We start from the raw sequence: 12,439 nt of genomic DNA on the forward strand, positions 1-12,439 counted from the left end.
CCTGTATACTTCTTGAGTTCCACTTTGGTCCCATACCAACTGTGCAAAATTTCAGATCGATCGGAAAAACTATATTTTAGCGCCCGCCATTCTTAGTTTTTCATACGATTTACTATGGGGAAATTTTACTCCAACAAAGAAAAATCGCTAGGAGTCACCCCTAGATCCCTAAAAATAAGTCGACGAATGATTTCTGTAGATTACTTTACTAGGAATCAGACCTCCGAAGACAGCAAATCGATGCGACGTTCGTGGAAAAAGTTATTAGGCCTCACCCGATCGATAAAATAACGAGATTTTATTATTTATTGTTATTCCTTACATGTTAAACAGCGTTTGCATGCCATTCGGTTTTCAATCAATAACTTTTTCCACATGCCTCAGATCGCTTTGCGGTCTTCGGAGGATTGGTTCCTCATAAAATTTCCAATAGAAATCATTCATCCATTTATTTTTAGGAGTTAAGGGGCAACCTGTGGCGATTTTTCTTTGAAAAAGTGATTTTCCCCATACTAAATCGTATGAAAACTTAAAATGGCTGGCGCTAAAATATAGTTTCTCCGATCGATCTGAAATTTTGCACAGTTGATATGGGACCAAAATGGAACTCAAAAAGTGTACAGGAGTAAAATGTCTTTTTGTGTCCCACGCTAATGGGCATATACTAAAATTTCCATATCGTCCAAAATAATTGACCAATCGAGTTCAAATCTACACATGTAACTCATGAATATAGGGCAATAACCTGTCAAAATGTAACATGATTGATAAACGCATCACAAAATAACAACATTTTGAACTTTGTTGAAATTTTGACCATTTTTTTCATACAAAATCGACCATCGATTTTTTTGAAAATAAAAACGTTTTTGTTCATTAGACCACATGTACTTTATATTCCAAAGTAGAACGATTGGATTCCGTGCCTGATTTTCTAATACCGAATACCAAAATGAGATATTTCTAATACCAGGATAACCGACCAATACCTTGTCTTGGTATGATATCTGACTTTGGTATGCTGCAGTAATGTGTCAGTTATTCGGGAGGTATTGGAAATAGGTTATTTTGGTATTGTGTAGGTATTGCGTAACCGGCTAAGAATACCACACTGAGTTATTGGTTTGGTATTGAGGACTGCTCCCGAGTCCCAAGTCCCGAGTAGAGGCCAGGTACTGACGATCAAAATGTGATATTGGTTTGATTGAGATAAGAGGTAAAAGTACTGAAAAAAATATCAAAAATTTGTTCTTGAACCTTCTGACCAATAGTAAAATTTGATATTTGAAGATCAATCAAATAACTAACTAGTATTGGTTAGATCTTACCAAGAGCTAATTGTGCTATGAAGACGATGTTTCAGGAGTGAATTTGGGATATTATTTTCAATACTTTTACCTCTTATCTCAAACAAACAAATATCACTTTCTGATACGAATGCACTTTATAGTGTAAAGTGTCATTAATAATTAAAAAAAAAAAAACTTTTTGATATCCATATCAAAATATGCTATTATTAAGCTGTGCTCGGGGTACTACATTGAAAGTAGTGAGCTGGATTTTTGTATGGTGAGATGATCCATTTACCATGTTTGCAATGAAATGGTGCAAACAGCGTGGGTATTATGATTTCTTGCCGTATTCGATGCTGTTTGAGCAAAAGTTTGGGTAACTGTATTGTTGTATTATTTATTTCCGGCAACTTCAACAACATAGTTACCCAAACTTTTGCTCAAACAGCATTAAATACGGCAAGAAATCGTAATACCCACGCTGTTTGCACCATTTCATAGCAGAAATGGAGAATTGATCACCTCACCATGCAAAAATCCAGCTCACTGCTTTCAATCTAGTACTTCACTGATTGCGATCTATTCAAAAATCACTATGGAAATATTGTTCTTCATCAATATTAAAGTATTGCAGATATTCGTTAGAACCCGAGCAGAGGAGAATATCAAAATCATAACAACAGAATCGTATAGCCTGCTTCCATATCATAATTTGTAATTATTAACTTATCGAAGTATTACTTTTTTATAACATGTTTTGTTGGGTAATCTTGTTTTGTTACGATCGAGTTATTGAGATTCATCCACTAAATAATATTTCAATAGGGGGATTCACTTATCAGCGTAAACTACTTATTAAAGTTTATTTTGATTAAACGTCGCGATCATCAAGGCAATCTCCGATTATTTCATTCGCAATTTCCTGAAACATTTCAAATAATCAGAAAAGCATGGCTAACGCAACAATTTGAACTGTTTAGTGAGTCCCCTTAATAACAAACTTTATTGTAGACCAAGTTTTGTTATTTTTCTACTATTGAAAAATAATGTGATGAATTATAACACAACAATAACAAGATTTGAAATTCACTGCAAAATTCATTGTTATTAAGTTGTTATTGAGTCTAACAAAACATGCCATTGAATTGATCTTCCAGGAACATTTTTTTGATATAATTTTCGTTATTTTGCTGCTTATGACAGACAAGTTTATAACACAATAAGATATGCTAATAATATAAAAATTACTGATTCCATTATACATATATGATATTTTATTCTGCTCGGGAAACACCCAAGTTATTATTTTAGGTATTTTACTTATTATGCAGGGCTCTTCAATATCTCATTCAGGTCAAGGATGGGAACACTCACTTGCAAAGAGTTTCGGTCACTTGCAGTTTTCTCTGCTTAGAAGCGTACAATTAAGGAACGATGTACGGACGACTTTTGCCTTGTGGTTTAGTCTAAAACTTTGTCGAATAGAGTTGGGGTCGCACAATCATACCGAAGTTGTGAGGGAGCTACGAAGGCAACTCTCCACGAGGTAAATGTAAATTACACTCACTTCGTGGAGATTCGCTTTCACAGCTCTGTCACGACTTTGGTAGGCGTGTGCGACCCCTACTTTATTCGGCAAACTTTTAGACAAAACCATAAGGCAAAATTCATCCATACATCGTTTCTTGGTTGTACGCTTCTGACATGAGAAAGTAGCAAGTGAGTGTTTCCCATACCTGATTCATTTTTTTTAGTTTTTTTTTGTATTTGTGAATTTTAACATAATGCTAATTCTTCACACCATACCTGATTCAGGTTATAAGTATTGGATTTAATATACCTGATTTTGAGATAGCTCAGCTATTTCCTCGTGATCGAGAAGAGCAAAAAGAACCAAAATAACTGACTTTGTTCTAGAAAATAACTGAATAATAACTAAGTTTGTTATTATAACATCTAATCAAAGGAAAAGTATTTCATGATATAAAACACAGTTATTTTAACCTTAAGGATATAATTTATATTATGATGATCTATTTAGAAATAACCTATTTTGTTCTTACTTTGTTCTCAATAACCAAATAATAACTTATTCAGTCATTCTGCATTTAAAAATGTTTCGTCCTTAGTTTGTTCCGGTACAATGTCAGTAATTATTTTTGTTCTTTTAGCTCTTATTCACAAGAAGTCATTACCAAATACAGCCATTCAGCTATTTAATTTTAATGGCAGAGTTTGATATCTTTTTGTTATTCTCTTATGACCGGGAAAACTCAATGTAACAAAAAATCAAAATCAGATAATTTTAGGAAAAAAAGCTGAATTCACATTTGAAGTCTGAAAAGCATCAGGGAGATTATTTGCCCTGTTATATTTTTTTGAAGTTTTATAACAGTTTTAATATATCCTTTCGAACTGTTTGACTTCATAACAAAAAAAGTATGCTTTATTTTACTAATTCATTTCAATGTTCCTTTACAAACATCAGTTCGTTTTGTGCAGTGGAATCCCGTTTTCCCATTGAGAAAAAAAATCAGGGGATATCACCTGATATGTCTGTCTATTCTACGAATAGAGTTTGTTAGTCTTTTGAATTTATACTACTCATATTAGACACTCAGAAGATTATCGAACATTTGAGAAATGCTTTACAAGAGTGTACGGCACTTTACTGGCTTTAATAAAACTAAAACTGTCACTTTGTAGTACTCACCCTAGATGTGCGTTTCGTACGTGAGCGGTGACCTCAGAACAAGATGTGTAGATGACGCCACAACCCTTCCAGGTGCATTTGTAGATTGGTTGGCTCGCCTGCAAGGGAAAGACACACAGAGAGAGAAAAAACAATTATTATTACAACAATCCTGCCGGAAATTGGGTCAAGCTCGAATGTAAAGTGCATCTTCTTGCGGGCGGATGGATGCACGGAATCAATCAAGAGAGGAGGACCTTCGGTTTGAACACCATGGTTCGACGGGCCACAAACGATGAGGATGACCGGCTGTGATGGTGGTGCTGGTGGAGGAGTCCGTGTCCGTGTCCACCGGAAACGGCGGCGGCGACCAGCGAGGACACTTCGCTGGCCATGAGCGATCGGATCATCATGGCGGCCTTCGGTGCTACGATTGCCAACAAACTGCCGCTGCTGCAACTTTGTTGGTGCTGCCAGGACCTAGTTAACTGCATTCACAACAAGTCAGGCCAGGCACAGGACCTCAATTCGGAACACACGACACGAACGGTCGCGCGCGCGGCCCCCCTTCGTTTCTGAATGGAACACACACAGTAGGTACAGAGAATACAGGGACAATCGGTTTTTAACTCGACCAGCAGCAGCGCGCGCGAACACGACACAATCGAGAGTAACACACCGATGGAGACTGAATGGACGAGGACGACGACGGATGGCACACGGAGTGACGGAACGGAGCGCAGATTCTGACCTATTTCAGATCCACCCCGGGGTTGGTTCAGGCCGGTCGGTCGGTAGTGGTGGGTTACATACATTGTGTTGACGGGCGCGCGCGCCGCCATCACCCGAGAAGCGAAGAGGAGCGGAGAGTCCTTGCAATGTAGTAGTCGGGTTGGCGGTTTTTCCGCACTTTCCAAGCCGTCGTCGTCGTCGTCACTCTCGGTCGGTCGGTGTGAGTGAATGAGTGCAAAAAAGGGGGGTTTCTTGGTACATAAGCGCCAGGATGCCAGGAAACATGTTTCAAATCAGTTACAAATTTAAAAATTGAGTACTTTTTGTGTTTTGAAATAATAGTATGGAACGAGCTCACCAATTTATAAGTTATCTTAACATCCGTCTCATTTTTTGATTTGATTTCTTCATGAGCTTTTCAAGAGCATCAATTGAAAAGCTTCTGAAGAAATTAGTTCGACAAATGAAACGGCTAACCTCCGTGGTGAGCTCATTCCATCTTATTATTTAAAAGCACAAGTGAGAAAAATAAACATTTGTAAAAAGATTGGAGCTACTACTGTTAGGTATCTGGGCAAATTTGGCACCTCTGACCCCAGCTTCTGCTTGCAATTCTTTTACAGTTGAGCAGTTTATGTAGTGGGAACACGGCACACACGCTCGGATCGTCCAGCAGTAGCAGCAGCAAAAACAACACCGGATACCGAAGAGTAAAGAAAGGACGAAACGAGGGGGACCCCTCGACATGGTCGACGACAGTCGACAGTTCCAGGATCAAAAGCTACGGAGCGGCGCTCTTACATTGGTGCATCTGGGCCGCACCAGCAGAGGACCCGTGGTGGTGGTGGTGCGGGAAGGTTTGACCTGACACACATTCTGCTGGCGTGGCGCGGCGGTGCGGTGCCAGTTCGGGGAACGGCCACATTTGTGTGTCGCACCACTGACTGACTGTGGCCCCAAGCTAAGGGAGGATGGATTGGTGCGGTTGGTGTAAGTTTTCGGGGGCTTACTAGGCCAAAAGCATTTTTGATGCCTGTACTGGGGTGTTTAGTTGGTCGGTAGGGAAAGTGGAAATTGTTCTAAAGGCAGGAAGTTTAAATTCTTCGAAATAGTAATAACTTTTATCAGATTTTCATTGGCCTAATTGTTGCTTGTGAGCATTTTCAGACTGTTACTTGGGCGAAGCACAAAGTGGAACACATTCACGAGTTTTAAAATCCTTTAGGGGCCGTCCATATACCACGTGGACAGAAAATTCATGGTTTTTAACCCCCTCCCCCCTCCCCGTGGACAAGCGTGGACTTTTCATTGACCCCTACCCCCCTCCCCAATTGTCCACGTGGACATCAGAAAAAAGTTTTTTTTTTATATTTAAAAAAAATAGAAAAAGTGAGTTTCAAAAGTTTTTGTTTTAAATATTGTTTTTTTTTCGTAAACCATGTCATAAATATAATTGAAAACTTTATAACGTACAAATATTCTATAGCTTTACATAGAATACATTGTTTTTAATTCAGCTTAATGTTTGTGAGAGTGTGGGTTCGATTCTTGCTCCGGTTGGTGAAAAATTTTCGTCAAACGGAAACTATTCATTGGGTGTTTTTCGCCTAATGTTAGTGATTGTTCAATGTTTAGTCTGTACAGCCTCTGGTTGAAGACGGTGTTTTTAGAATGTTTATTCAATCTATGATTGTCTGATTGTATTGTTGAGATAAGGTAATTTTAAATCTTAGATTTTTGTTGAGATAAGATTATATTTCTTAGATTTTTACAAAAACCAAGATTTACAGCAACTAAATTGTATTGGTGAGGCTTAGACATTAATATCCATTAGAAACATCTTAAATTTTAAAGGAACCTACAAAAAAAGTTTTTGAGATAAGCCTGCAAATCCCTACATGTATTTTGAAACGTTGAAGTAGTTTAAAAATGATATGTAACTTAGAAAAATTCAGACAGAACTTCAATGAAAATTTTCTGACTGAAACACCAATATTTGCATGGTCTACACTCCATTTTGAATCTCCAGTATATTCCTCGATGAAGAAAACTAAGTAATTAGAAATTCTGATAGTTTAAAACAAATTAGTCTGTGAATCAGTACCATGATTTTTTCCCTTGGAAAAATAACTTACAACTAAAAGACAATGTATAATAAAATAAAATGTATAAAAGAACTGTTGAAGAGAATCTCATCAATAATGCGACATAATTTATTTCGTTTGTTGATTCTTGTTTCCTAATTTATATGTTAATGTTGTCCACGTGGACATTTGACGAACCCCCACCCCCCTCTCCGTGGACAAGCGTGGAATTTTCGCTAACCCCCTCCTCCCTCCAAGCTGCCCACGTGGTATATGGACGGCCCCTTAGGTCAAGATGATCCAGGATACTGGGTACCATTAACTGAATTAGGTCGATGGGCTTTTGGGTCATCTCACGTCACATGAGATACATGTATGTGCACTGCATTGTTATTTAATGGTGCAAAATCAAATGAATCTCGTTTGAGATTCAGGCGAATCTTGCAAGGGGACTGACACAAATTTTCTATGAGGCCTTAGACGAATTTAGTCTAGGGATTCAGACGAACCTATTGAAGGATTTTCGACGTATCTCATTTAGGGAGGTTCATACAAATCCATTCAGACTTAACACGTTTAAAAATTTAAAAGATTTTCTTCTGCTAGAATCTTCATGGAGATTCTCAAAGAATTTCCAGCGAGATTCGGAAAGATTTTCCAGTGAGATTCTGATACAATCTCGAGTGAGATTCTGCTAGAATCTCATGTGAGACTCTGCTAAAACCTCAAGTTAAATTCTGGTAGAATCTCCAATGAAACTCTGCTAGAATCTCCAGTGAGATACTGCTGGAATCTTCAGTGAGATTCTGCTAGAATTTCCAGTGAGATTCTGCTAGAATCTCCAGTGAGATTCGGCTACCATCTCCAGTGAGATTCTGCTACAATATCCAGTAAGATTCTGCTAGAATCTCCAGTGAGATTCTGCTAGAACCTCCAGTGAGATTCTGCTAAAATTTCCAGGGCGATTCTGCTACAATCTCCAGTCAGATACTGCTAGAGTTTCCAGTGAGATTCTGCTAGAATCACCAGTGAGATTCTGCTAGAATATCCAGTGAGATTCTGCTAAAATCACCTAGAATCTCAGGCGAGATCCTGCTAGAATCCCAGGCAAGATTTTGCTTAAACCATATTAGATTCTGCTAGAATCTTAAGCGAGATTCAGCCAGAATCTCAGGCGAAATTCAGTTAGAATCTCAGGGGAAATTCTGCTAGAATCGCAGGTGAGATTCTGCTAGTATCTCAAGCAAGATTCTGCTTGAATCTTGAGCGAGATTCTGCAACAATTTCAGGCGAGATTCTGCTACAATCTCAGGCTAAATTCTGCTAGAATCACAGGCGAGATTCTGCTTGAATCTCAGACGAGATTCTGTCAAAATCTCAGGCGAGATTCTGCTAAAATCTCAGGCAAATTCTACTAGAATCCAAGGCAAGATTCTGCTGGAATCCCAGGCAAGATTCTGCTGGAATGTCAGGCAAGATTCTGCTAGAATCTCAGGCGAGATTCTACTGGAACCTCAGGCGAGATTCTGCTAGAATCTTAGGCGATATTCTGCTAGAATCTCAGGCGAGATTCTGCTAGAATCTCAGGCGAGATTCTGCTAGAATCTCAGGCGAGATTCTGCTAGAATCTCAGGCGAGATTCTGCTAGAATCTCAGGCGAGATTCTGCTAGAATCTTCAGTGGAATTCTGATAAAATCTCAGGCAAGATTCTGTTAGAATCTTAGACGCGGTTCTGCTAGAATCCCAGACGAGTTTCTGCTAGAATCTGAGGCGAGATTCTGCTAGAATCTCAGGCGAGATTCTGCTAGAATCTCAGGTGAGATTCTGCTAGAATCTCAGGTGAGATTCTGCTAGAATCTCAGGCGAGATTCTGCTAGAATCTCAGGCGAGATTCTGCTAGAATCTCAGGCGAGATTCTGCTAGAATCTCAGGCGAGATTCTGCTAGAATCTCAGGCGAGATGCTGCTAGAATCTCAGGCGAGATGCTGCTAGAATCTCAGGCGAGATGCTGCTAGAATCTCAGGCGAGATGCTGCTAGAATCTCAGGCGAGATGCTGCTAGAATCTCAGGCGAGATGCTGCTAGAATCTCAGACGAGATTCTGCAACAATTTCAGGCAAGATTCTGCTAGAAACTTAGGCGAGATTCTGCTAGAATCTCAGGCGAGATTCTGCTAGAAACTCAGGCGAGATTATGCTAGAATCTCAGGCGAGATTCTGCAAGAATCTCACGCAAAATTCTGTTAGAAACTCAGGCTAGATCCTGCAAGAATCTCAGACGAGATCCTGCTAGAATCTCACTCGAGATTCTAGCAGAATCTCACTCGAGATTCTAGCAGAATCTCACTCGAGATTCTGCTAGAATCTCAGGTGAGATTCTGCTAGAATCTCAGGTGAGATTCTGCTAGAATCTCAGGTGAGATTCTGCTAGAATCTCAGGTGAGATTCTGCTAGAATCTCAGGCGAGATTCTGCTAGAATCTCGAGTGAGATTCTGCTAGAATCTCGAGTGAGATTCTGCTAGAATCTCGAGTGAGATTCTGCTAGAATCTCGAGTGAGATTCTGCAAGAATCTCGAGTGAGATTCTGCTAGAATCTCGAGTGAGATTCTGCTAGAATCTCGAGTGAGATTCTGCTAGAATATTGAGTGAGATTCTGCTAGAATCTCGAGTGAGATTCTGCTAGAATCTCGAGTGAGATTCTGCTAGAATCTCGAGTGAGATTCTGCTAGAATCTCGAGTGAGATTCTGCTAGAATCTCGAGTGAGATTCTGCTAGAATCTCGAGTGAGATTCTGCTAGAATCTCGAGTGAGATTCTGCTAGAATCTCGAGTGAGATTCTGCTAGAATCTCGAGTGAGATTCTGCTAGAATCTCGAGTGAGATTCTGCTAGAATCTCGAGTGAGATTCTGCTAGAATCTCGAGTGAGATTCTGCTAGAATCTCGAGTGAGATTCTGCTAGAATCTCGAGTGAGATTCTGCTAGAATCTCGAGTGAGATTCTGCTAGAATCTCGAGTGAGATTCTGCTAGAATCTGGAGTGAGATTCTGCTAGAATCTGGAGTGAGATTCTGCTAGAATCTCGAGTGAGATTCTGCTAGAATCTCGAGTGAGATTCTGCTAGAATCTCGAGTGAGATTCTGCTAGAATCTCGAGTGAGATTCTGCTAGAATCTCGAGTGAGATTCCGCTAGAATCACGAGTGAGATTCTGCTAGAATCTCGAGTGAGATTCTGCTAGAATCTCGAGTGAGATTCTGCTAGAATCTCGAGTGAGATTCTGCTAGAATCTCGAGTGAGATTCTGCTAGAATCTCGAGTGAGATTCTGCTAGAATCTCGAGTGAGATTCTGCTAGAATCTCGAGTGAGATTCTGCTAGAATCTCGAGTGAGATTCTGCTAGAATCTCGAGTGAGATTCTGCTAGAATCTCGAGTGAGATTCTGCTAGAATCTCGAGTGAGATTCTGCTAGAATCTCGAGTGAGATTCTGCTAGAATCTCGAGTGAGATTCTGCTAGAATCTCGAGTGAGATTCTGCTAGAATCTCTAGTAAGATTCTGCTGGAATCTCGAGTGAGATTCTGCTAGAATCTCGAGTGAGATTCTGCTAGAATCTCCAGTGAGATTCTGCTAGAATCTCGAGTGAGATTCTGCTAGAATCTCGAGTGAGATTCTGCTAGAATCTCGATTAGGATTCTGCTAGAATCTTAAGTGAGATTCTGCTAGAATCTTGAGTGAGATTCTGCTAGAATCCCGAGTGAGATTCTGCTAGAATCTCGAGTGAGATTCTGCTAGAATCTCGAGTGAGATTCTTCTAGAATCTCGAGTGAGATTCTAGAATCTCGAGTGAGATTCTGCTAGAATCTCGAGTGAGATTCTGCTAGAATCTCGAGTGAGATTCTGCTAGAATCTCGAGTGAGATTCTGCTAGAATCTCGAGTGAGATTCTGCTAGAATCTCGAGTGAGATTCTGCTAGAATCTGGAGTGAGATTCTGCTAGAATCTCGAGAGAGATTCTGGTAGAATCTCGAGTGAGATTCTGCTAGAATCTCGAGTGAGATTCTGCTAGAATCTCGAGTGAGATTCTGCTAGACTCTCGAGTGAGATTCTGCTAGAATCTGGAGTGAGATTCTGCTAGAATCTCGAGTGAGATTCTGCTAGAATCCTGAGTGAGATTCTGCTAGAATCTCGAGTGAGATTCTGCTAGAATCTCAAGTAAGATTCTGCTTGAATCTCAAGTGAGATTCTGCTAGAATCTCAAGTGAGATTCTGCTAGAGTCTCCTGTGAAATTCTGTTAGAATCTCGAGAGGGATGCTTCTTGAATCTGGTGTGATAATATAATTGGGCACCAAATTCTCAGCAATTAAAGAGATTGTTATCTTAACCGCGGCAAATGTATTCGCAGAATTGAAAGCAGAAAATTCATGGGGTTTTCCGAGAACCTTTCCGATACTAATCGACAACATTAGCCGAGTTTTCCCTTTCCCTTACAATTGACACCACACATATCTTGTAAACTATATCTACTGCAACAAACAGCCATTACCGGATGTAGTGCCCAACCAGCAGCACAACATCCGGGAAGCCGGCATGTTTTGCCGCTCTCTGCTGATTTTTTATGTGTTCTATGCAAAAGCTTTTCACCGTAGGCAATTGTGCTGTGATGTGATGTATGTGATGAAACACGGGAACTCCAACACTCACACACTCCCTTACAGGAGTGACTGTAGTCGTTGTCGACACGAGCAGGAATCGGGAGTGCCACCCTTGGAACCCCAAACCCTAAGTTGGTACTCGCGGAAGGGACTGCGAAGGGCCGTGCTGTTGTAATGTTTTCAAGGGAAGTTAACAAGGAACGTTGAGCTGTCGTCGTCAGCAGTGCAGAGCAGAGCAGAGGGGCCAGGGACGTCAGGGCAGGAAGTTCGGTGAGGGGGAGAACGGCACGTGCAAGCCATTATTGGGGAAGCGAAATATTGATTGACCTAGTTTGTTCGGGGCACCAAGGACGGGGAGGGCCACCCCCTCTCTCTCTACGGACGGGCGTTGCGGTCTGGACTCCGAGGCGGATCAGGGATCGTGTGATGCGAAGGCGAAATGGGGGGAGCTTTGTTATTCTTTTGTTTGCTGCACTTTGGGCTGTGTTTTCCGTTGAAGGAAGCTTGCTCTGGTAGAACATGAATTACAGAGATGGTCGGTTAGTAGAAGATTCATCCTTATGTTACCAGCCAGAGAGGAAGGAAAATAATCAAACTTTTTATGATCCCCAGCCATGCAGCCGGAGGTCGAGCTTTGGAAGTGTCGAATTTTTACGGGTTTTATCATTTTCTGGAGTGTCAGAACTGCTTGTTCGCATATTTTTTGGGGGATGAGAACGGGGAGGAATGTTGCCCTTGAAGGGGAGCTTTGTTGGGGAGAGGGTGGTAGTAGGTAGGTACGCTTATCTCGCGCGAATCGACTCATTACCAAAACGGGGAAATGTTTATTCTGGTTCCGGAAATGTTGTGCCTTAGGGTGAGAAGTGAAAACGGCGATATTTTAATAGGTGTGTTTGTGTTTATGTTTCCGTTTAGGTCGGTATTTTGAAGGGCTCGGAAATATTCGGTATAAATTTGTCCGATAGAAGTTGGGGGGCGTCCATAAATGACGT

General features: G+C 40.7%; 1 protein-coding gene across 2 annotated transcripts in view; it reads right to left on the minus strand.

Annotated features, from left to right (window-relative positions):
• Positions 1 to 12,439, minus strand: part of LOC109419243 (zinc finger protein 395) — a 263,320-nt gene that overhangs the window by 17,190 nt on the left and 233,691 nt on the right. For both annotated transcript variants that reach the window (XM_029867709.2, XM_029867717.2), the window contains one exon: positions 4,006 to 4,103. In XM_029867709.2, the coding sequence (XP_029723569.2) occupies positions 4,006 to 4,103 (98 nt within the window). The remainder of the gene's footprint in view (positions 1 to 4,005; positions 4,104 to 12,439) is intronic.

The sequence above is a fragment of the Aedes albopictus genome, chromosome 3, assembly GCF_035046485.1.
Source record: "Aedes albopictus strain Foshan chromosome 3, AalbF5, whole genome shotgun sequence".
In the NCBI taxonomy this organism is placed as follows: Eukaryota; Metazoa; Arthropoda; class Insecta; order Diptera; family Culicidae; genus Aedes; species Aedes albopictus.